At 38.4% G+C, this 23,181-nt stretch overlaps 1 protein-coding gene across 2 annotated transcripts in view; it reads left to right on the forward strand.

The window, feature by feature from the left end:
• Positions 1-5,500: 5,500 nt before the first annotated feature.
• The window catches only part of lrmda (leucine rich melanocyte differentiation associated), a 184,299-nt gene continuing 166,618 nt past the window's right edge, over positions 5,501-23,181 (forward strand). For both annotated transcript variants that reach the window (XM_026309635.1, XM_026309636.2), the window contains exons 1-2: positions 5,501-5,766; positions 6,195-6,295. In XM_026309635.1, the coding sequence (XP_026165420.1) occupies positions 5,725-5,766; positions 6,195-6,295 (143 nt within the window). In that variant the 5' untranslated portion in view covers positions 5,501-5,724. The remainder of the gene's footprint in view (positions 5,767-6,194; positions 6,296-23,181) is intronic.

Consider the following 23,181-nt stretch of genomic DNA (forward strand, 5'->3'; position numbering starts at 1 on the left):
GGGTATTAAACAAAGTCTGTAACTTTTAGAGTTCTTCATCAAACACCTCGAAGGTGGCACACATGCTGAAACTTTAATAACTTGCAGACAGTCTTGCTCACATGTTCTACAGAAAAAGCTGTTAGTGCTTTAAAGGTGCTAAAGTGCTCTTGCTATAATCGGCCGATTATGGTGTTAACAGGAAGCCTTAGGAAAAACACCGGTGCCCCCGAAAAAAACACGTCCTTAATATTTTTTTTTTAAATCTTAAATTATCCCATCATTTAAAAAAATAAAAAAGAGACAAATTAATTTCTCCCAGGCTGTTTAAACTATGCGATCCTTCCAAAATAAAGTAGTTTAAACAATCTGCAACAGTAAACATCCATTCAGAAATCATCCTGTTTCGACCCGGTGAAACATCATGGTCTCTCAAAACAGAACCCTGTCCATTTTTGGCTGAACGCATCACGCCATTGTGTTGTTAAAACCTGTCATCTGCCTCAGGCACACTGTCATCTGCAACAACAAAAATAACAAAGACAGGGAACAAAAAAGAAATCCAGACATTTTATATTGATGTCAGCTCGATTTTATTTACATACAATGAGAATGATTTATTTTCTTTAAGAAGTAGAAAAGCGGACTGAGAGAAAGAAAGGAAGAGAAATGGTCTGTCAGGCCGTTGAGAAAAGAAGTTTAAAATGCCTTGAACTATTCACCGCTCAGATGGCTAATCAGTATTGAGGCTCCAGGGCGATCGGGCAGCTTTTCAATGCGGTTTTCCTTTCATCTCAATCGGGATGGAGGCGCTCAATTAAAAGCCTATCAGTTTGTAAGTAAATCAACGCCTATCAAAGTTGTCACATCAAACAAAACGATTATTATTGCAACCCGCCTCTGCCATTAATCTCTTTCTGTGGTAATCTGCCTGACGGGTCAACTTGGAGAGCAAGAAAACCTGGAGTGGACAGTCAAGAGGGCAAAATATGTTTGTCCTAAAAAATACAGGGACTGAATAAAAACACGCAGTGTGCTTGAGTATAATCTGTCGCAAAAGTAATTTGGGATGAAGTAAGTAGTAAAACAAAAGTGTTATATTACTCACAAGGTAAAGCTTCTCTACTTCAACAATTTACAAATAAAACTTGTAAATACTCAGGAATAAAACGCCACTTTCAAAATAACAGAAACAGATTTGCTTTAGCGAATAGGCCTACACTCTGCATGCCTCACATACACACCTTTGTAAACTGTGTATGGATAAATAAAAAAACAAGACTAATCGTCTTCTCTATGAACACATGAGTCATCATTTTGAGATAATGTGTAATATAAATAATGAGCAGCTCCAAAGCAGGCCAACAGGTATAGTCAGTTTAATGGGAGAGTTTGTAGGACGGAGGGGAAAAAAGTCCAAATGAGCGGTGCGCTATTCCATCAAATGCTCTCAGTGATTTTCTCTGGGAGAAGAGAGGGGGACGTTTCACAATATGCAAAGATGCGTGATTGATAACAGGCTTGCTGTTTTCTGCAAGGGCTGTCAGTCCGTGACACAATATGTGAGTTATTAGGGCAAAGAAGGGCAACCATAAATTTTCACTGTCAGGCAAAAACCCTCTTTATTGTCCCTATGACGAATGAGCTTCTGCACCAGACACCAAAATACTCGGCATTCCCCTTAAACCGGAACACATTTTTGCGACCATAATTCATGATATTTAAATAGAAAGTTTTAATATCCCCATATATTTCATAACACTGACATGTTTATGAATCACCTTCCGCATGCAAATACAACTATTTACATCTGGAGAGGAAATTTGTTAGACTAAAAGATTACTTTGAGCTAAATGCTGGGCCGATTGCCTGCAAGAAGTGTGGGAGAACAAATTTAATTCTTATAGCTGATCTTTATATAACACTATAAAATAAAAAAAAACCAATTTAACAACTTCCTGAATTAAAACCTTTATTGTTGTTTTTTTTTAAAAACAATACTTAACGTTTAAAAACTATCCCCTTCTTCCACCCATGATATCAGGACGCTATTCAGCAGGTAAACATTTTATTTCATCCATTATTTAGACTACCTTCAGACACTAGGCTAGTTCAGCAATAACCTAAAACCTCTTTTATTTTACTTTTTAACTTTAGTTATTTTTCAAGAGACTCGTGTAGTCCCCAAACAGCAGAAACAGACAAAAGAAAATACAGGTTGCAGAGGAGATTATTAAAATCACTAAAACGCATGCATGAGAGTAGAAGTAGATTTTTCTAAAACTCCCAGGAGGAAGGACAGGTTTTACAGCAAAGTCCGTGACACGACATTACCTGGAGTCATTGCCTACTAAGCTCCGATGTAAAACGTCAGAGAGGTAAAGGATTTTTTTTCTAAAAAAAGCATTGTAACAACATAAAGACGTAGTCCTTCAGTCTAAAACAAAGTTGTTCTACATTGCTGAAATACAACCACTCATTGCATTGTGCCCAGTGTGAAGTACCGCAGGGAGCAGGGCGCCGACTGAAGCCATGCAGACTCTCGCTGTCTTTCCGGGCGGGGAGAAAAGGAGAAAGGAGCTTTTCCGTGTATGGGAGGTCCCACGTGACGTCACACACAAATAGTGTACCAGAGGAGCTGAATGGCGCTCCCAAACTTTCTGAGCCTCTCATCCAAACCAGCGTTGCCCCACTGAATTAACACAGCAGCCCTTTTTTTTTTTTACAATGATTAGGATAAACATAGCTGCAAAATGCCATGTCTGCCTGCTCCAAGGGCACAGTGGCACATAAAGATAGCTTGATGAGTAATTTCGAAAACTTTGATTACTAAAAAGTAAACATATGTTTTCATTTTGTCATCATCTGATTTTTTTGTCCCCACACCCATTCATCATCACACCAAGGCTGTAATGAGTTTGGTGGGTTTTGTCATAAAAGTCACATTGCTAACACATGTCACTTAACAGAAGCCAACATTTAATTACAGGGTTGCATTATCCCCTAATGTCTGTGGGGACAGTAATACAAAATCATCTTTGGATAATGAATGTAAAATTAAAGTTTCTACATGTTACACTAGTGTTAATCTCAACTTAACTTCAACCAAATAAACGCATAATCACCAGGACACACTGTGCAACAGTTCCTGTGCTCTTATCTGACCTGCAAAGATAAAGATAAAGTTGTGACTCACTGGGAAATATACTGTACATCAGTTACATCTTTTATATGAATATGTAAAGGTTTGTTTACCATCATATTGTGATGACTGGAGTTAAAAAAAAGAAAGAAGCAATTTTGTATTTAAAAAGGTCACTATCTGGACATGTGTATATTTTTCACAATTTTAGCTAAAACAGCCAAAAGCTTTAATAAAACATCATTATAACCACCTTTCATGATTGTTTTTGTTTTTTGACCTGTAGGTCAGGTGGCATCTTTGCAAAGCCTTCATATATAAAGATTTGTTTAGGTATTCAGTGGTAGCAGGATCAAAATGGCCGATAGATAACAAGTTAGACTCAAATAGACCTGATAATATTTCAGTTACAATTTTGTTGCTGCCCAAAGACTCATATAAGCAATGTAATGATCACCCAGTGCCACTATATCTTTATCCAGTTATTGCTCCAGTAGGTAATTTTGAGATAGGCTACATAATCCAGTTGACCTCATGCCATTTTGGATCAGATTTGTTCACAAACAGATACACGGATACTTGGATTTATTGGCAACATTTCCTGGAAAGCACAAAAACTCTATCTATACTGAAAGCTACTATAAACTATAAAACTATAAAAAGATTAAGACAAACAAGTTGGCACAAGATTATTGCAGATAGTGTGGACTATATCAGCAAGTATGCTTAATATGTAAATACAAACACTTATGTTTTAGAAATTGATTGGATTCATCATTGGTTTAACATGAAAAATATGTCATACACATAATATAAATGATTCTCCACTAATGTACATGAAGTTTACCCGTTTAGCTTCTCTGTTTTTTTGCTCTCATTTAGATTACTTATGACATGCTAATATTGTGTTTGGCTGTCAACAGGAAATAGATTCCCTGATTAAATAGTTAAAGACCTAAGCTAAACTAAGAAAGCGTTAGATTCATTTTAAACTAGATCAATCAGTGACTGGCTTCCAGTCCTCTGTCCTTTACATTGCGAAGTTTAGGGAAGAATTTCTGCATTGCTCCATATTAGCATACTAGCTTACTGGGAACATTTTCCCAATAACATTTTGACAAAGTCATCAGGTGCTTTCAGACCAGGTAAAAGCTGTTATAGTTCTTAGAACAGTTGGAGGAAGTCCCCCTTTTTTGTGCCATCAGGAACTAAGAACTATAATATTCCTTAGAGTGTTGTTTTTTAGCTTCTAGTTTGGAGTATTGTACTTTTCCAGTACAATAGCAATCAATGATGTGACGTACACTCTTGTTTTTTTGTCAAGAACTAGCCTACTTCTTTGGTAGACAGTGGCTCTAGTGGCTCTTTGAACTGTTTATGGCAAGGTGGCAAAAATCGCAGACACTGACAGGTTATCTAAAAACCAGCACAAAAACTGCTTTCATTGCTATACCACCAGGTGTAAGAAAGAGACGTAAGAAATGTTTGGTTTTTGTAATTTGAGTGAACTGACCCTTTAAACTGAATTGTTTTATGGACACAGGGGGCAGCACTGAGCCCATCGTGTCACAGTAGCAGAACAAAGAGATGAAGTTATTTGGTTGGAAAATAGGTAATGTTAGGCCTACTGGGACAGGCCACACAAAGAGGAGCTTCATGCTTTATTATAAGTATTGACAAGCAATAGGCTTTGTGTTTATGCATCAACTTTCTCCAAGAGTGTTGTATGACTGCTCAGGTAAATAGTCAACAAAACTTTAAACTTTGTAACATGGCTACTGGCTACTAAAACTAGCATAAGTAAAAATTGAGGCACCATATCCACTTTAAATGAGTTGAGCTTTTCTGCAAGGTTGAGATTTATTTCTCATGAGTGTTCTCAGCCCCTGGTGTATTTACTGAAAACAGGTGTTAGTCTTATTGCTTTTCAACAGGTGTTGTTGTTCTTATCTAATCCGTCAGCCACTTTGTTTAAACAAATCAACTTTGAGGATTAGTTTACTTAAACCCACACTGACCAGTAATGTTAGGCCATCACCAATGGGGGTGAAATCTGATACTGTCCTTTTGAAAAACATCAACATCACAAAGATTTGATCAATAACACCTGACACACACACACACACACACTCGTATTTCTATCTTTATTAGGACACTCAAAGACATAATGCATTTCCTGAACCCTAACCATCACAACTAGATACTTAACTCTTACCCTAACCTAAACCTAAAAGTGAGGACCGGCTAAATGTCCTAACTTTGCCTAAATGTCCCCATTCGGGTGCAATTATACTCAAAATGGTCCTGACAAAGGTAGAAATACAAGTGCACACACACATATACCCATACCCATCGTGACCGCGTGCTTCCGTACAGCAGGTCAGCTGATTGCAGCGGCACGCGGAAACAGTAAAGTCAATTGGAAAGCGCCAGCAGATATCCCAAAGTATCAGGACTGTATCCACAAACAGCACCGCTTCATGTTGACAGCAGCGGGCTTCTTACGTGAGCTGCATCGTGTGTTTCAACTCTGATAGCTTCTCTTCAAAAAACATACCAAAAACACACATCAGCCACTGGGCTCTCACCCTCAGGAGAAAGTTATGGCACATAGCGAGTCGTTGGTCGCTTTAAATGGCACTCAAGTAAGTTTGTAAATCGTTTCTGCCTTTGAAACGCGCATGTTTCCATTTATTAGTTACTTTATGTTTGCTGGACGTGCACAGGGTTTTGTTTATTTCTTCGACAGCTCAGCGGTCACGTGACACATACAGTTTGGACTTGTATGTTTCGCAGTTCCTCCTACAACTCCCATGTCTGCAAGCTGCAGCAATGTAAAGACATAAAGTGTAACAGAGCTGGGTAGCGTGTTGAATAACGACTGCAAATCATACAGGAGTGATTATCTTTTTGCAGCATTAAGGGTCAACTGCTGCATTATATTGCATCCACTGTCATTCAAAATAAACTCTTAATTATGGTCTCAAATTATTTTTAAAGGTATGGTAACTTAAAATAATATTTTCTTCTGCTCCTGTGAGTGATGCTTTTTTTTTGTTTTTTATTCTTAAAGATTTCCTACATTGGACATGACTGTAAGGACATTCCAGACTTCCTGGGTGAGACATATGGACAGCTTGCAAGAAGGCTGGATGTGAGCTTCAATCAGCTCAGGTAGGCATATAACTACCTGTGTGCACAGGTTGTCTGTCTCTCTCTCTCAGTCCTGGAGACGTGCTTCTTCACTTCATCTGCAATTGAATGTGCGGTCTCGGCCTGTAGGTGGTCCAAGTGTCATCACAACATCAAAAAGCTGAATGAGCGTTAGAGATGGTTTTGGTGCCACGCTGGGGCAGGATAAAAGGGGTGATCGATATATGTGACATGCTAATTCTGGGGCAAATGGAAGAAAAGATTCTTCTTTCAGGACATGAAGGAGCATCTTATGGCAGCTGCTTCAGAGGGGGCTGCCATTTCAACAGCAGGACTAGCACAGTTGATCTGGCAAGTAAAAGAACGAAGATGATCGTTCTGGGGTGGTTTTGTTTCTGAACCTTTTTACGTGAAGCTGTTGCAATACAAGACATTTTTGCACAGAATTGTTATCTTGAGGCAGTTGTCTGGGTTGAAGGTGGCAAGTCCTCAATTACACTGTCTTACATTGCAAAATCTCTCATTTACATTGACGTTGCTGGAGAATAACATAAAGGGAACTTATGAGCACTAACCTACTGTGTACTGCATTTCCGTGTTCATGAGGAAGGCTCACGATTACATAAAGCACTGCTTAAACTATTCCTTTTTTGGAGATATGCTACAGTGGGCAATTATTCATTCTGTTACAAGGATTGTTGAGTTTCAGGGCTTCTACTTGTCAACTGACCCTTAACACCCAGATAACTCACATTATAAGTTTAGCCATACAGTATGTATGGAAGAAACAATCTAACCAACTTTTTAGGTTTTATCACTGAAGCACAACAAAACAAACAAAAAAAATATAACACTGTCTTCCCTATTGCTGATATATTTACAGGCTTGCCTTTGTAACATCAGATGCATAAACACAGGACCTCAAGAGTTAGCTCAGTGGTCCTCTGATTTGTGTATTTACCCCAGAAATTACCCAAGAATTTATGTATATACAAAAGGAACTGTTTTAATGATTGTTCATATCAGTGATGAAAGATCTGCAGACCAGAATGTTGAAAGTACATGTACCAGCATTAAAGTAGGCAGTCTGTGTTTATTTGTTTCTGTTTATTTTAATCAAACTTCAGTAACTAACTTTAACTGTAATATAGCTGGGCCCACATTGAGTGAATGCCTCAGCAGGTTGCCCAATGCTTTTTGGTATTAGTGTTATCAGATGGGTAACAATAAACAGGATTTTCATGAAATTAACTTAAAAATCTAAAAAGGTTCTCTAGTTTATCTTTTGTGTGCACTGGATGTTTTCCATTACATCATAACTGCTATGTGCATGGTACAGCATGCTTGGACTGTTAAATGGTGGATGTCTTTATGTTATCTCATTGGATGAGGAAACCTGTTATATCTGGCAAACAACTTCATGAAATCTGACTGAAACAGGGAGATCAAGGCTGGCATTATGTTTCTCGCCCTTCAGCCAGTCACCTTAATGACTTGATGTTTACAATAAAATATTTATGACTCACATATTACTAATTTATTATTAATTTTCATTTCAGCTAATGTCAGATGCCAGATATCATTACTGAACTTCAAAGGGTGGTCTGGGTAGAGAAGTGATGTAATCTAGTGCTACATGAACCATTTTGGGGCTCATATCAGTGGATTATTGATTGATGGCTTGCTAGTGGGCAGGGTGGTTTGTGATGGTGTGAAATGGCTCCCTTGTAAATCTGTATTGTGTGTTGAGTTTAAACATGTAGTGAGATTTGTGTGTGTGTTTTTTTTAAAGGTTTTTCTATGACTTGTTTTAGATCGTCTGCATGTTCTGAAGATACATTCATACATCTGTAAAATGTGTTTAATCTGATTCCCACAAGTGAGCTTTCTTTATGTGGTGGTGAAAGCTGCCTGACCACTCTCTCTTCCTTAGATGCTCACATGACAAGATTTGGAGGTCATGCATTGGGTGGGCACCATAAAATTCAATATGCTACGGCATTGCAGCCCCCAGTAGCAGATTTGAACCTTAGGAGAATGCACTTAATAGCCCTCACAGTTTAATAGTGGAAAGCTTTTCCTTTCCAAATCAGCTATTTTTCTGTTTTGTTTTTTTCAAGCTTGTGAATATTCAGAAGTTTTGGTGTAAGATGACAGTGAAACCAAAGAGTTATTTTGAATTGCAAATCACTAGAAAGATTTTTAGGAATACACAGAATGCTGGAGTTTAACTTTGTTCAATTAAAATTGGCTAGGAATTTCAATATTTAAACACATTATTGCTAAAATAATGCAAAGGCACACTTTTCCTAATCTAGTAAAGATATGAATTCTCCACATATCACACTCCCCCATTTTATCTGTAATGCAGTCTTTAAGATTTAGGACAAAGAAAACATTTAAGCAATGTTGCAATATCCATCCTCCCCAGATTATGTTAAACCTTAATGCATTATCTTTCTGCCACTGAGGATTGTAGAAGTTTTGTTGGTCTTTTTACATAAGATGTCATGTAGTAGAGACATTTGTGTATTGACACCATGACCTTGTTACAGTGTCAACTCAAGCAAACCAGGTGCAAAGAGATGCACGTTAGTGAAACGCACTGGACTGCCTTCAGCATCGTGCACTTCTTCATGCTGCTTGACTCAAATTGAGAGGGAGACATTGCCAGACATTGTTGTTGCTAATATGCTTATTTCTGTCAGCTCAGTTGACAACGCTCATCCAGCAAACTGACAATGAGTCACAATGAGGAGGTAGATACTGGCGCCACCTTTAACCGAGTCCTGTGTGGTTTCTTTTTTGTGTGTGTTGCACATATGTTTATGCTTGTGTGGAAGCTTGTGGATGTTTGCTTGCATGCAGTGTTTGTGCATCTGTCTCTGTGAGCATAACTATGAGTGGCTAGGCAGGTAATGGCAAGATGAAATTATGGTAGCAGGCTGTCACACCCACACCTCTCCCTCTATGTGCTACAATGTCAGCCTGTCTCATCAATATGTTGAGAAGTGTGGCTCACAGTGAGATTTCTGTCTCAGGATGGGCTTGGATAGTATTGTGTCGTCCACTTTGTTCCGGGTCAGGTGTGTACACAGTGCTGTGAGTGGGCATGTGTTGTGTTGACATGATTCCCCTCTGTGACTGTGTTGCACTTTAGGCGCCAGCATCTGTTACATTCAGTGCTGTCACCCTGGACACATGAGGTATGAAGAGGACACATGTCTGTGAGTCACAGGAAGAATCCTAACATTTTTAGAGCGGTGATACCTTGCTTCAGAGATCTGTCAAGGGATCTTAATAAACCAGTCACATTTATGCATTGAAAGCAGTCATGAAACCTTAAACCTAACTTGCAACTTAGGCCTGGAGTATTATACTTGGATCTCTTTTAGCTGCCTTGCCACTAACTTCTTTTCCAACACATGATACTGATTACAACATGTGATCTAAATATGTAAAATGTATCAAAACAACTGTAAATATTGGCTAGCTGATAATAGACTGTTGGTCATTTCAGGCCATGTCTAGCAGATCTTTATTAACTTATGGTGCTTAACATGCAGCAAAATAGAAACAGACTATTTCAGTGCAGCATTTCCATTGTTATTGTTTTCAGGCTGAATTGGAGGCTTGTTTGTGGTTGCATTATTTGTTTAGGATAGGTGGCTATAAGACCTGTGTTGTATACTTCCTCACTGTTCAACTAAAACGAAAATTAATCAACTGAATTAGTTATTTGAGTAGAAAAACTTTTGTACAGGAGTTTTTGTGCCAGATCCTGTATGTGTTTGAATAGTTGTTGTTGGTGTCCCAGTTTCACCTTCATTTAGGATTCCAAAACAAAAGAGACAGGTATTTTCTTATATATTACTGAACTCAATTTAGTCACATCAGAGGTCAGTTCAGATGCAAACTTCTAAATTTCATTTTTTGTCCTTCATGCTCTGGACTTGAGCCTGTTCAATTTGAAGTAAAACAATGGCTAATGCATTACAATGCAAAGTCTCAGGTTTTCATCAATATAAAAAGAAATATGTGGAAGGGACAGTATTTTTAAACTAACATGCTAAAGCAAAACTAAACCAAGAAAAAAAAAAAAATGTACCTGTCCGAACATTTAAGGTCAGGACTGTCATTGGGGTCATTACCAGTACTATCCCCTTTATGATCTGAAGATCAGTGAAACACTGTTACTTTCTAATATTATCAGAATTATGCATAACAGATGAACTTCTGACACAAAACAGAAATTTAGCCTGTTATTAGGAGGAGAGGGTCATATTAGATTTTGGCTTTACAGATGAACCCCAGCTTTTACTACCTGTGTGTGTGCGTGTGCATGCGTGTGTGTGTGTGTGTGTGTGTGTGTGTGTGTGTACACCGTAGGTGTGAACACCGTATGTGTGTACACCGTATGTGTGTGCCGGTGTCTGAAGGGGTATGTGCTCACCCAGGCTATGTTGGTGATGGCAGGCGTTTTGCATTTTAATGACAAATCAAGTATGCTAACTCGCGTTTTAAAGCGAAAGTGCTCTAAATGTCGCCCAGCTGTCAGAATGAGATGTAAGTAGTCTGATGAAAAGAGAACAAAGAAGACAAAGTAGGGAGGCTTGGTACACTGAGAAATGAAATAAAACCTTGTATGGCCTGTCAGCTGTGTCATTTTATATTCATATCTAAAGAATATTATAGTATTACTCTGCCGCTCATGCCTCACTCATCTGTCTCTCTTAATTCGTCACAGGCACCGCTCTGTCTTTCAACTTTCTCTATGTCAACACGGGAAGGGGCCTGCTAATTGACAAATGAGTGTCACAGACATCAAGTGCTCCTTTTCTATCGTGGCTAGGTAGACTGCAGTTGTTTGATGGTGGGGTGAGGAGGAAGAGGAGAAGGATAAGGGGGGAGATGGGACTGATATTGGCAGAAGCCCAGTAAGAGGCATTAGACTGGTCCTAGAATGAGAAGTGACAACGGGAAGAGAGCCTGTCATGGTCTTGCCTAAGTGTTCAATCTGCAGAGATGCTGGTATGCAGATAAAGTGTCAGTTAGGAGGAGAGGATATAAAACATTGGCAGTATGAAGTCCTCAAATCACTTAACTGAGTATATTGTGTGTGTGTGTGTGTGTGCGCGTGTGTGTGTGTGTCTGGTAATAGTGGTGGTGTACTCTGTTCTGCTGAGGAAATATATTCCATATCTGATCTATCAGGCCTGTTTAGGCTGATATTTTCAGATAATCTGATCTGTGTCTCATAAATTAAGGAGAATGCAGAGCTCTCCTAGCCCAGAGAGATTTAAACCAGAGACATGAGAGGGACAGGGTCTGGCAGGAAATAACTTATTCATATTTTGTATCATTTGACTGTGTTTTGTATCATTTGATGGGGAAAAAAAATAACCTTTTTAATTTTCACCAGGATGTTTTTTTTTTTTTTTTTTAAATGATGTACTTCTACTGGAAAAGTGATGGAATGACATAGTGCTAAGGATGTTATGCTTAATGGATGGCTTGTCTTGTTCCTCCGTCTTCCCAATTTGAGTTTATATTCCTTTTATATGATTGCTGCAAGCCTTTTTCTCACTATTGAGGAAAGTTAAAACAGTGGCAGCCAAGAGGTGGAGTCACTCACTATTATAGTGAAGTAGTAAAGAATAATTTACTCCGTTTATTAAAATCATATGTGTGGTATGTGATATCTCAAGTCATTGTCATTCTCTTTACATTAGTAGCTTCCATTTTGGGCATTCTCAAATTTATTGTCTTTGAAAAGGTTTTTGAAAAAATATATTTTTGTTGGTGAGATGACTAACTTGTATATATGGTTATGTTAATGTAAGCTCTCCCACAAATTGTGCACATATCACATCATGTCTTTAATCTGTAGATGGCCCATTGTTTTGTTTTTGTGTTATGTTTTTGTGTTGTGCTGTATTTGATTCAAATTTGCCTAAATGGCAGATGATGCTAACCACAGTATATTTTCTTATCGTCACCTGTAGATCTTATTAAACGTGGCACATGTGCTATAAAGTCCAGTATTTGTTCATATTTACTGTTTTATGTGCCTACGTGTATCTGGATGCATGTTTGAATCCATTTGCATTTGGACTATGAATAAAAAAACACCTTTTAAGATAGACTACATATATAAGATGGATAGATTGAAGTAAATCTTCTGAAATTAAATCTCTTCTTAATGGAAAACAAACTGTTTTGAATAGAAACTCCAATCACATAGAAAAGTATGTCATATTCTGCATGTTTTATTCACAACTGAATGGCCTACATTCATATGAAATTCATTGTGTAAGGAAGTATCAACAAATCATCCACTGGCATCATACAATAGTCCCTGTTGTTGACCACAGCATTGCAGGAGCAGACCATGTGTATAACAGTCAGTTGCCAGTGGTTAAGATTGTCAGTAAGTTCAGTGAAAAGACCAAAAACAAAAATGTTTTAGTCTAATTTCTTATCCTGTTTGTGACACTCAGTCATACTCAGTATTGTCTTAAAACATGTTGGTGCTGTAATTCTAAGCAGGTTGTACAAAACGGAAGTAAATATTGTATATGTTGAAGTCTGTTTTCAGCACTGGATTAATGCACATTTGGTGTACTAGTGAATATTTACAGCGGCAATAAAATTGTCTGGGATTGACTCAATAACCTACAGTGTTGATCACAATCAAGGAAGATGTCATCCACTGCAATAGTCTGGCTCACTGATGTGTTAAATATTTGGGACAGTAGTGTGGATTTATGGAACCAGTCAATAAGATATACCAGGCTCTGGCCACACAAACAATTCTTGTTAACAGGGATCAGTTACTGGTTTTAGTTGGCTTTGTTGTTTTGTATGGCATTTTTTGACAGTAACAAAAACAAAAAACTGAATAATGCCAAAGAAATCTTTTTTAGGTAGTCTGTCTACTTTCAGCTGCACAGTTCCTTTACTCTGCGTATAACATATATAGCATAAATCTTTATCTTTGTTAAAACACAAAAGCCCCCTGAAACATCTGTTAATCACTGTCAGGAGCTGCCATCAGCCTTCTACAGCATCCCACATCCTCGTCTCTTCTCCAGTCTGAGGCCATTTGTGGTACAGGATTCTGACTGGAATGGAACATCTTTATGTTCCTTTTGTTCACATTATATATACTGGGCAGTGATGCCATTCCTTTTATGACTGCGTCACATTTTTTATTGTATATCCCAAGACGGATGGCGTGCCACTGACACAGAGATTTACAGGCCTTCAGCTTGCAGTGGCAGAGCTTTAGAAGGGCCTGCTGACATCTAGCCAACACTTTGGAGGAGGAGAATAAAAGCTGACATTTTATTGGCTCTGAGAGAGAGAAAGAAAGAGACAGAGGGAGAAAAGAGTAAAGTTGGGGGGGTGGCAGGGAGGAAGGGAAAGGGGAAAGAAAAGGGAAAGAGATTCTGTTTTTTTACTTTATATTTTTCAGCACTGCCAGCTGTCATTGGGACCTTGCTAAAAAAAGAGGGGATTTATTGGGTATTATTTAGAAACTTGTCAGTGGTAATGACTACAGCTATGATTTCAATTATCACCCACTAAATATAGCTAAATTCACTGCCTTGCTGGCCATAATGAGCCACCCTGACATAATTTTTCAAAAATTCGATACTATGCTATTTTAATATTTTATGTTGACCACTGATTTAATTTTCCTCCCTGTTGCTTGGCATGTGGCATGGTCCCACTCCCTCATGCGCAGTTGGATAGTCAGAGCTATTGAGTTCAAAGCTGTCCCAGGGATATATTTTTTTCCATTGACAGAAATCCAATTAGTTTTAGTACACAGTCTGGCTGAATAAAAAGGCTCTTAAAATCTACAATATGTTTCCTTAGCGTTTTAGCAGAGTACAAAGCCAGTGATGGATCTTTATGATTTGACCTGATGGGGCCCAAGTGGACATACTCTTTTCTGTTTTGGCAAGTGAAAAACAAACTACCCGTATGTCTTACTCATTCTGATAGACATAGCAGAGTCTTTTGATATTGTGTAAACATCTCATGTTCAGTGCATGCACTGGCTAAGATCTTGACTCTCGTGCATTTTTAAACGCTTATTAAATACTTTACAACTACTACACACATTCTGCTGAAACACTATGTAAATATGAGAGAGGGAACAAGTCAGATGTATAATTAATTAGTGACATGTTTAGTAAGTAGACGATTTGGGGAGAGTTAATATGTACTCAGGTTTTGACATGAGGCTGGGCATGTTTTAAGCAAGCATTAAAAGTGTAGATGATTAGGACTGGCACCTGGCTGTCAATAACAAGCTTGCTGCTTGAAGTTGGCTGTGTGGGTGAATTTCAATATTATAGTCACCTTCTTGTCTTTGGCCCTCTTCCCTCTTCTGCAGTGGGTTTAAAGTAAATAGCACATGCCTTCATTTTTCTGCCAGCAATTAGGACCTTACTGTATGCACGTTTTCTCGTTAAAAAAAGAAGAGGGCACCGACTTATGTTTGAGACACAACCTGTGTCTATTTTAGCCCATAACTCAAGCGATGTTTATATTCCCTCCCATCACACTTAGCCATCTCCCAGATTGATGGTGTAAGCAACTGGAAGGCATGGAACATATTAGAACTAAGCATGGAGAGGGGCAGCCATACTTTTACTTCCCTTGGCTGAGTCCCAAATGGAAAAAGGGGAAAAAAGGTTTGGAGCCTGTTTTGGAAAAGGAACAAAGGAGCTTCCTTTGGTATGGTCTAGGCACTTTTTGGTCGCTTCATGGCTTTCAGTCTCCCACAGTCTTTCCTAGAGGGCCAAAGGGTGAAAAGTGAAGACAGATACTTGGGTGTATTCATGCCAAGATTTTAGAGGATGATTGCAGTTTTTGCCGTGTTTTGAGTTTTAGGGGATGATATTTTAAGAGGTCTCCATGATGAATGTTGTCTGTAGATGAATAAATCCTCTGACCATAAAACCCAGAAAATGCAGTTGGAAGCTGTTATTAGAGATAGTGGCTCTCGAAGCCCTCATGATTACTAAAAGAATTTGCTGTTACATCTTGGGGTAGACAAGGGACTAATGTGGTAATCTTTTAATTTCTATGATTTGAGTCAGGTTGAAGTGTGGTTTGCCACTCCTGAAGCGATGAACAGCATTACATGCAGGCAATCTTATTTGCTTGCTCTGCAATTTTAGGTCCCAAACAGGCTCCGTGGGTAAATCCATTTTTTCCCCTGCACTCTTGTACAATCCTTAAACCATCTCTGGCCCTGAACAGCTGTGCCACATTCTCAGCACAGCTGTAACTCATTTCCTGTTTCCATTTCAGATAAACTTACTCACAGCTTTCACTTATTGGGGAAAAAAACACTCACTGTCCTTCCACCATCTGAAGTACTTGATATCAGTTAGACAGGAAGATTTGTGGGTGATAACGCCCCCTGTGGTCTCACTCAAGCTGCACTCTTGTACTTCCATGTCCTCTATTATTTTAACTTGTTTGTAGTCTGTATTTACTTGTTCCATTTGCAAAGCATGAAGAATAACTTAAAAACTGTAGTTGGGAATGTGCTCAGAAATCAAGGGCAAGTTTTTTTTTTTTTTTTTTGAGGCTACATCTGACATCCATCAGCATGGAAATATGTTTTAATGGTCAGGCAGGCTGCAAGACATCAGTAAGCTGTTGCCTCACTTTTTCACCCAGGGACATATTGAGATAAGAAACAGTGACAGCATGTTTTATGTCCATGCTGCTGACATGTCTTTGCTGGAGAACTACAATGAACAACTCCTTCATTTTGGGGCCAGCAGTTTGTGTAGTACAGTATTTATAGTCTTTGTTTTTCCTCATAAAACAGTGTGTATCCATTAGGATAAATGCATTGACTCCCTTCATAGTGGTTTCACTGCGAACTGCCGACTGCACCATTAGCTGACAGTATGATTGTGTGAACAACAGACCAAACAGTCTTCTGATCGTCTCTGTCTGTCCAGACATTTGGTGATGCTGAAGAGTTTCCCCCCAGTGGTAATAGTGAAACATCTTTTGTACCGGGGGCACTGCAGAGTTTCTTTATTTTCTCTCTGTCTGGATCTCGGGCCCCTGGGTCCTCCAAAGCTCAGACCATGCCTGTACTCAGATGTTTCAAAACAGCAGAGGAAGAGGAGGAGGATGAGGAGGAAGAAGAAGGGATAAAGGAGAGACAAAGGGAAATGGGAGGAGGGTAAGGAATTCTCATAGGGATGAATTGTACGTGTACACATAGACCAGGCAGTGAGGCCCAACAGGGTCTGTAGACTTGTGATCTGAGGGCCGTTTGTGTGTCAGTCAGATCAAAGTCTTTTGAATAGAAGGCAAAATCCCTTTACCTTCTCTGACTATGGCAGCCCTTATTGGCAGCTAGGTAAAGGAGGAGAAAGATGGTCTTTACTGTTTTTGTTGCACTTCAAGTAAATCATACATCTATCCTAAGACATTTTTATTCCTACAGCAGTAGGCTGTATAAAGTGATGGTATTAAATTTATACATTTTTTCATTAATAAATATTACAACATCACTTTTGGACACATAATCTGTAAGCAAACAAAACTCTGGCCTATGAGGTTTTGCTTCCTTTTCAAACTAGAAATATATACTAATATACTAATATACTAATATATATATATATATATATATATATATATATATATATACATATACACACATATTTGTTATAATGCGAATACACAGTTTGTTGTAAACTACTTTCTATCTGTCTTTTGATTACACACATAAAAACATTTCTCTTGCATTTATCCACATGCACAGTTTATGGTAAACTTCCATTTAAAGTGACTGGGGGGGGGGGTGTCTCTGTTAATTTGGACATTTTCTTGATAATGTGGGTGAACTATAACCTCTGTAGCTCCTACATACAGTTTCGTCTCTGCATATTCTGATATCCTGTCATAGTATATATTCATTAAATTACTGAAGAGGTTATAATGTTCATACACAATTACCTCAGAGTCAGGTGTTTGTGCTCATGGTCCAGAGACAACTTGGCTTTTTTTTTTTTGCCGCTAGATTTTCTGTCCAGTTGTTCTCCTATAGCCTGACCAGGAACAGGCTGCACAGACATTTATGGCTATTCTTGACTACAGACTGCGACTTTATGACCTTTTGTTGTGATTTAACTAGTATGAGAGGGTGTTTTATTGTCAGCTTGATCACCTACACACAACTCTGCCAATCTTAATTGGCTGCTCATGAGGCTATATGACAGTTTAAGTCATTAAAGCAAAGCACACGGTTAAAGACCTTTAATAACCACTAAATATTAATCTGTACAATAAGCTTTTATGAAAGTTTAGTAGGTGTAACTACGAATCACCCAAACCAAATTGAACATACAGTAGGTCTATATATGTGTGTATATGTATATGTATATATATCGGTTCTTTTCATAGTGTGCTAGACCGTCTGTCATTCGTACTCACCCTCTTATACTGAGAATATGTAGTGAGCATATCCTACCATGGGCCTGGCTGCTTGAATTAATTATTAGTTTTATAGCGAACCCTGAGGCCCTGCACAGGCAGCTAATCCCTGTAGAGGACTAATCCGACCCTGCGTTACACAAAATCAATGCTGGTCTTTGGTGTTGGCATGCCATCAGGGCACGGGGACACATGTCTGACAGGCCTTCTGATTTTTTCATGAGGTGCGTTTTTGAAGTGGTAGAGCCAGTGGATGATGCTTGAGGTACTGAGAATTGAAAAGAATATCCGGAAGCGAGAAAAGGCTTGAATGACCAAATTCCTCATGGGTTGTTGGTGATGCAAGTGCGTGGGGGTTGTACATTATTTTAACTGAAAATAGATGAGAACGCATGCTGTGACAAATGTGAGCAAATATTATTTATAGTGAAAGAGTCCATCCAGAAGGCCTACAGTTGTGAACAATAAAGTAATCGGCCTAATAGAAAGATCTTATAAGTGAGTGATGAATATTTTTTTTAAAGCTTAGCACTACAGCAAGTGTCTTTGCATCTGTCTTGTAGTGCTGACTGTTAATAATTAACTTCTGTCTAGATGTTGGCTATCAGCCTTATTAATGATAATTGAAGTTTATAAATTGTGTTGAGATTAATTGACTTCTTGTTGTCTGATGTAGTTTATACTGCTGGCTCTCTACCAAATTACTTCCCATGGATAATAAAGTTACACTGAACGTGTTGAGTGTAAGAAAGGTGCATTACAAATAAAATGTAGTATTATCTTATTATTATTAATATTGAACCTTGAACCTTTTGGTAGTGTGTAATACATCAGAACCCTCAATGACCTTCTGGCAGCCTCTGTAATGATGGCTGTGTATGGTGAACAAATGTCCTGCAGTCATTGAGGGTTTGAGGGGATTTTGTTTGTAGTGACTGATGGCAGATCCTGTAGTCTGAGTTATGTCATTCTTGCTATTTTCCCTGCTTTAGTGACAAAGGATCAGTGCCAGTAAAGTCTTATTGTAAATAGGCTATAAGCTATGCTGTTTGCTTTAGAATTTGATGAGGGTGGCTGTCATTCTGAAAATGTCCATTTGTGTCTTTTTAGCAATAAATCTTTTTTTTAAGGCCCAAGATGAGAACATCCTATTTAGTCTTGGCAATGATATAGACAGTCTGTATTTTGAGATCAGTTTAATATCTTGTCAGATTTGATACACTGTCAAAATTGAAAACACCATCCATTCTCTTTTACTTTGTCAGGTTTTAATTCCATTCAGAGAAATATGAATATTTCTTATTCCTCAGTCTTATTTCATATTCTGAACTGTCAGTAATTGGAAGAGAAAAAGAGAGAGAGATGATCTGACCCAGTCCCCTACTTTTTTGCACCTCTCATTCTGCCTATTAATTTTGGATTACCAGCTTTCTTTCTCTCACGGTGACTGGCAGCTGAAGATAATAGCTTTCATAATGTGTGGAGTTTCATTCCAAGCTCTTCTGTTTTTCTTTATGAGAGAACAAAAAATGTCAGGCCAAGTCAGTCTGTTCATTTCCTTTACTGGGAGATTAATGAGAGAAACAGTGCTGGCTTGAGCCTTTTGTGACAGGCTTCAAAGTCCCTGTACAGGAGGACTTGTCTGTTTGTGTGTGGAGTTCACACAGGCTGGCATTCATTTTCGTTTACACTGTGGCAGTTGATTAGGGAGGCTAGCACATGATCAAAACGATATGCTCCAATTATCTCAACATTTATTGCCCATTTTGTTTAACACTGAAGTGATCAGCTATGGTACTGTAGATAAGGGATCATTCAGGCTGTTGCAGGATTTAAGCTACTCAGCCAAGCAGTTTACAACACTGAACCTAAACTCTAAATGTTGTTTGATGAAAGTGTGACTTTATGAAGTGAAACCTTTGTGTGGCGGCCATGGCTCTGGAGGGGTTGGCGTGCCACTTATAAGAAAATGACACAGAAAAAAAAATCTTAGTCATGAGACCTATGGGTTTGACCATGTAGTCTGCTTATCGACAGTACAACACAAGACCTTTATTGTCAAAGGAATTTAATATTCTGACTCCTGTATGTCACTCAAACTTTGGGTGTATTTTCAATCCATCCAACCTGTTTTGATACTTATTTAGATATTTTATATTAACAATGGATCTTATTTTTTAGAGACTAGATACATTCTCGTGTGAAGGTACTAGTGCCGTAAAACCCAGAAATTAATTGACTTATTTATTGATCAAATTCATCTTGTGCACATCTATTCTACATTATGGTAAACCTAAGGGCTACCAGCCTGTAGTCTGAAAACAGCGATATATTTATATATATATAATATGCGTTTTGCAAAAATATAAATTGAAGATCAAAAATGCAACATTGGCAAGACCTCTGTATCATGCATGTCTATTGAAGCCCTGTGACTATACATTTAACAACATATGAAATCTTAAACAGAATCCTGAGTTTTGCAGCTGTTTGTCTGCTGCTCCACCCCCATGCAGTCTATTAAATGCTCTCTTCTGACGGTCAGAACTCTTTCTCAGAACAGTTTCTTGTCATATGACTGACACTGTAAGCGAAATTAAGCAGTCATACTAACTGTCAGATTTTTTTCTTGAGAGCTCCTTTACTGCAGTGTGCACCATCTACACCTGTTATCTTGCATGTTAAACAGAACTGACTCTTTCCCTCAAGACATGCTGTAGGCTACTTATGTGGGCCAAAGTCCCTATTTTTCATTCATGATGAGATGTCCAAAAGTGTTGGACTGCAGGATAAGGATTAGAAATTAAGGGCTCATAGCCAAAAACTCTACCAATGAAACCAAGCTTTACCAACTTTTTCTTTTTTTTTTTTTTTTTTTTTTTGTCTCTTTGCGATTAAGGACATTGTTGTTTTTCACTTTTACACAGACTGGGTGTCTGAGAACTCTGGTTGCTTGAGAACATTAAATGAACACACATCACATTTTGCTTTGTGTGCTAATTTGAAAGTGTAGACATAGACAAATATTTGCAGAGTATAGTCTGTCGTTCCTTTTCATAATTCATTTGCTCACTCTGATGTTGTCAGACTAGTTTTAAAGGACTTCTGGACTTTATGTCAAAAACAGTGATGTAGTTAAGGTAGCTGGGAATGTAACCAAAACATTTCTTGTTTGTAGAAATGGTAAAATGCCACAATAGTGTGCTGCATTTTCCAGGCACATTTCATTTCACTGATTGCTCCTGGTCTATGCTTATTATACAGAAAAAAAAAACCCTTTTTCAGAAGCAGTGAATTACTCAAAATGGCTTCACAGAAATGCCAGCCTTTTTTGTTTTGCTTCTGTTGTAACCAACTTTGTAATTAACACCCAACCCCCAAGGGAAACCTTCCATTTGGTGATGAAGACAGACAAACACATACTGGCATGTATAAACATCCATTTTTCATGATTCATTTTTCATGATAAAGTTAGGAGAAAGTAAAAGAAGAATTTTTGTCATAACTTTTTTGCTCTACATAGGCCTTCTATATGTTGGTATATTTGCCTTTACATGGCTTTGATTAAAGGTTTTGAGTGAGGAGACTTTTGCTTTATGGCTCTCTTTGCCAGCTTGGCAGCAGCACTAGCATTTAAATGCCCATTAACAACCTTTTAACTGTCAAGATCTACTGAAATATGGATATTTGCTTTCCTCACTGCTTCAGAGCCACCAGAAATACTTTTAATAGCACAAGTGTTAGTAATAATATGTTCCTTCATAAGCAGTAGGCTAGCTGCATGTCATTTTAGTGCAAAGGAGTTTGCCAATGATGTCTGATTAGGAGTGCAGGGGGAGATTAATAGATGTTTCTTCTCCTCATTTGTTATCACTCTTTTAGTGCATTGACTGACTACAGCATGTGATAAATGGAGGGAAGCCTCTGCATTTCCTGAGTGTGACACTATCTATCTACTCGTCAGCCCAGCTCTGTGTTGATGTGATGTCTCCTCTGACAGCACATCCAAAGTCAGCTGCCTAGTCCTGTGCAATTTCAGCACCAGAGAGGAAGGTGTTTGGGATCTGCATTTTAATCCTGGCCTGTTTAATGTTTGCCCCCTGACAATCTGGGCCAGACATCATTTTAATGGTATGTACAGTGATAAAGCCAATAAAATGTCAAGATGATTGATAATCTGAGCATTATAGCAATATGACTTTCCAGTTCTCCTCTGCGCTCCAATGATGGTTTTCAAATTGAATTCTTTATGTGTGCACGCGCGTGTATGTATGCATGTACATTCACATGGCATGCATGTGTGCATCTTTGCTAAACCTTAGGTGAGAAGAAAACAGAAGAAATCTTGTTAGTTTCTAGTGAATCAGTTTTAAGTGCAATACACGATTTCCAAAATAACAAACCATTTCGGTTGAATAGATTATCTCAGAATGTTTGCCCTGCTCACTGTATTTGTCTGGAAAATACAGATTGGAGAGGGAGCAATTATAAGGAAGATTACCATATTTCTACTGTTAAATAAATGCAATGAAATCTTGCTTTCCACCGAGTGTCAAAAGCTGTGAATGTATGAACCAAGCCTCTGAGGTCTGTGTGTATGTTTCATGTCAAAGCCTGGCTTATTTTCATCCACCTGGGGTGGATGGGCGGTGGGGGAGAGGATGCCATTCATATCTCTTGACTTATGAAATTGTCCAAACACTAGTGGACATTGACACACCAAAGATGCTGGAGAAGGAAATAAATGTTACAATTTCCATATGCCATTAAGCCTTAGATTTAATTGTTTTTTTGGGGCATTCTCTCATCATGGGTTTTGCTAATAGTATTACAACAGTCATTTTCCTGTTATTTTCATCCATTTAAATATGAACCTGTCCATTTATTTAGACCTATTCTTTCAAGCTGTGAGTTCATCTCAACTCTTATGGATGAGATCAAATAGCTGTGCTTCATTGATTTATTGCTTGCTATTTGCAAACCAACAGCACTTGGTTTGAGATTGACAACACGTGTAGGCCTGTAGTGCAGTCAGTGTCTCTATGGACCTATGAAACAGCTCCTTTTATCTTCAGCAAAGTCAGAGCGATCCTGTGTCTGACTGGCAGTCATAGAAAGCTCTTTGTTTTATGTAAATGGTGATTGATGACATGTCTGGCACAGCCTGCAGTTTTTGACAAAAAGTATTGATGGCTGCTCTCAGTAAAGTGTTAGTCCAGGTGACAGAGCAATCCATTTTAAGATGAATGAGTGAGTGTGAGAGAGAGAGAGAGACTCAAACAGAAAAGTCAACATCACTTTCAAGAATGAGTTATATATTTGTAACTCTAGTTCCATGATCAGAGGGGATCAGCAGAATATACAAACTGCAGTCTTGCTTTACTTGCTTTATTCAATGTGGGTCATGTGAAAATTTTAGTGCTGCA

Source organism: Mastacembelus armatus, chromosome 15, assembly GCF_900324485.2.
Source record: "Mastacembelus armatus chromosome 15, fMasArm1.2, whole genome shotgun sequence".
NCBI lineage: Eukaryota > Metazoa > Chordata > Actinopteri > Synbranchiformes > Mastacembelidae > Mastacembelus > Mastacembelus armatus.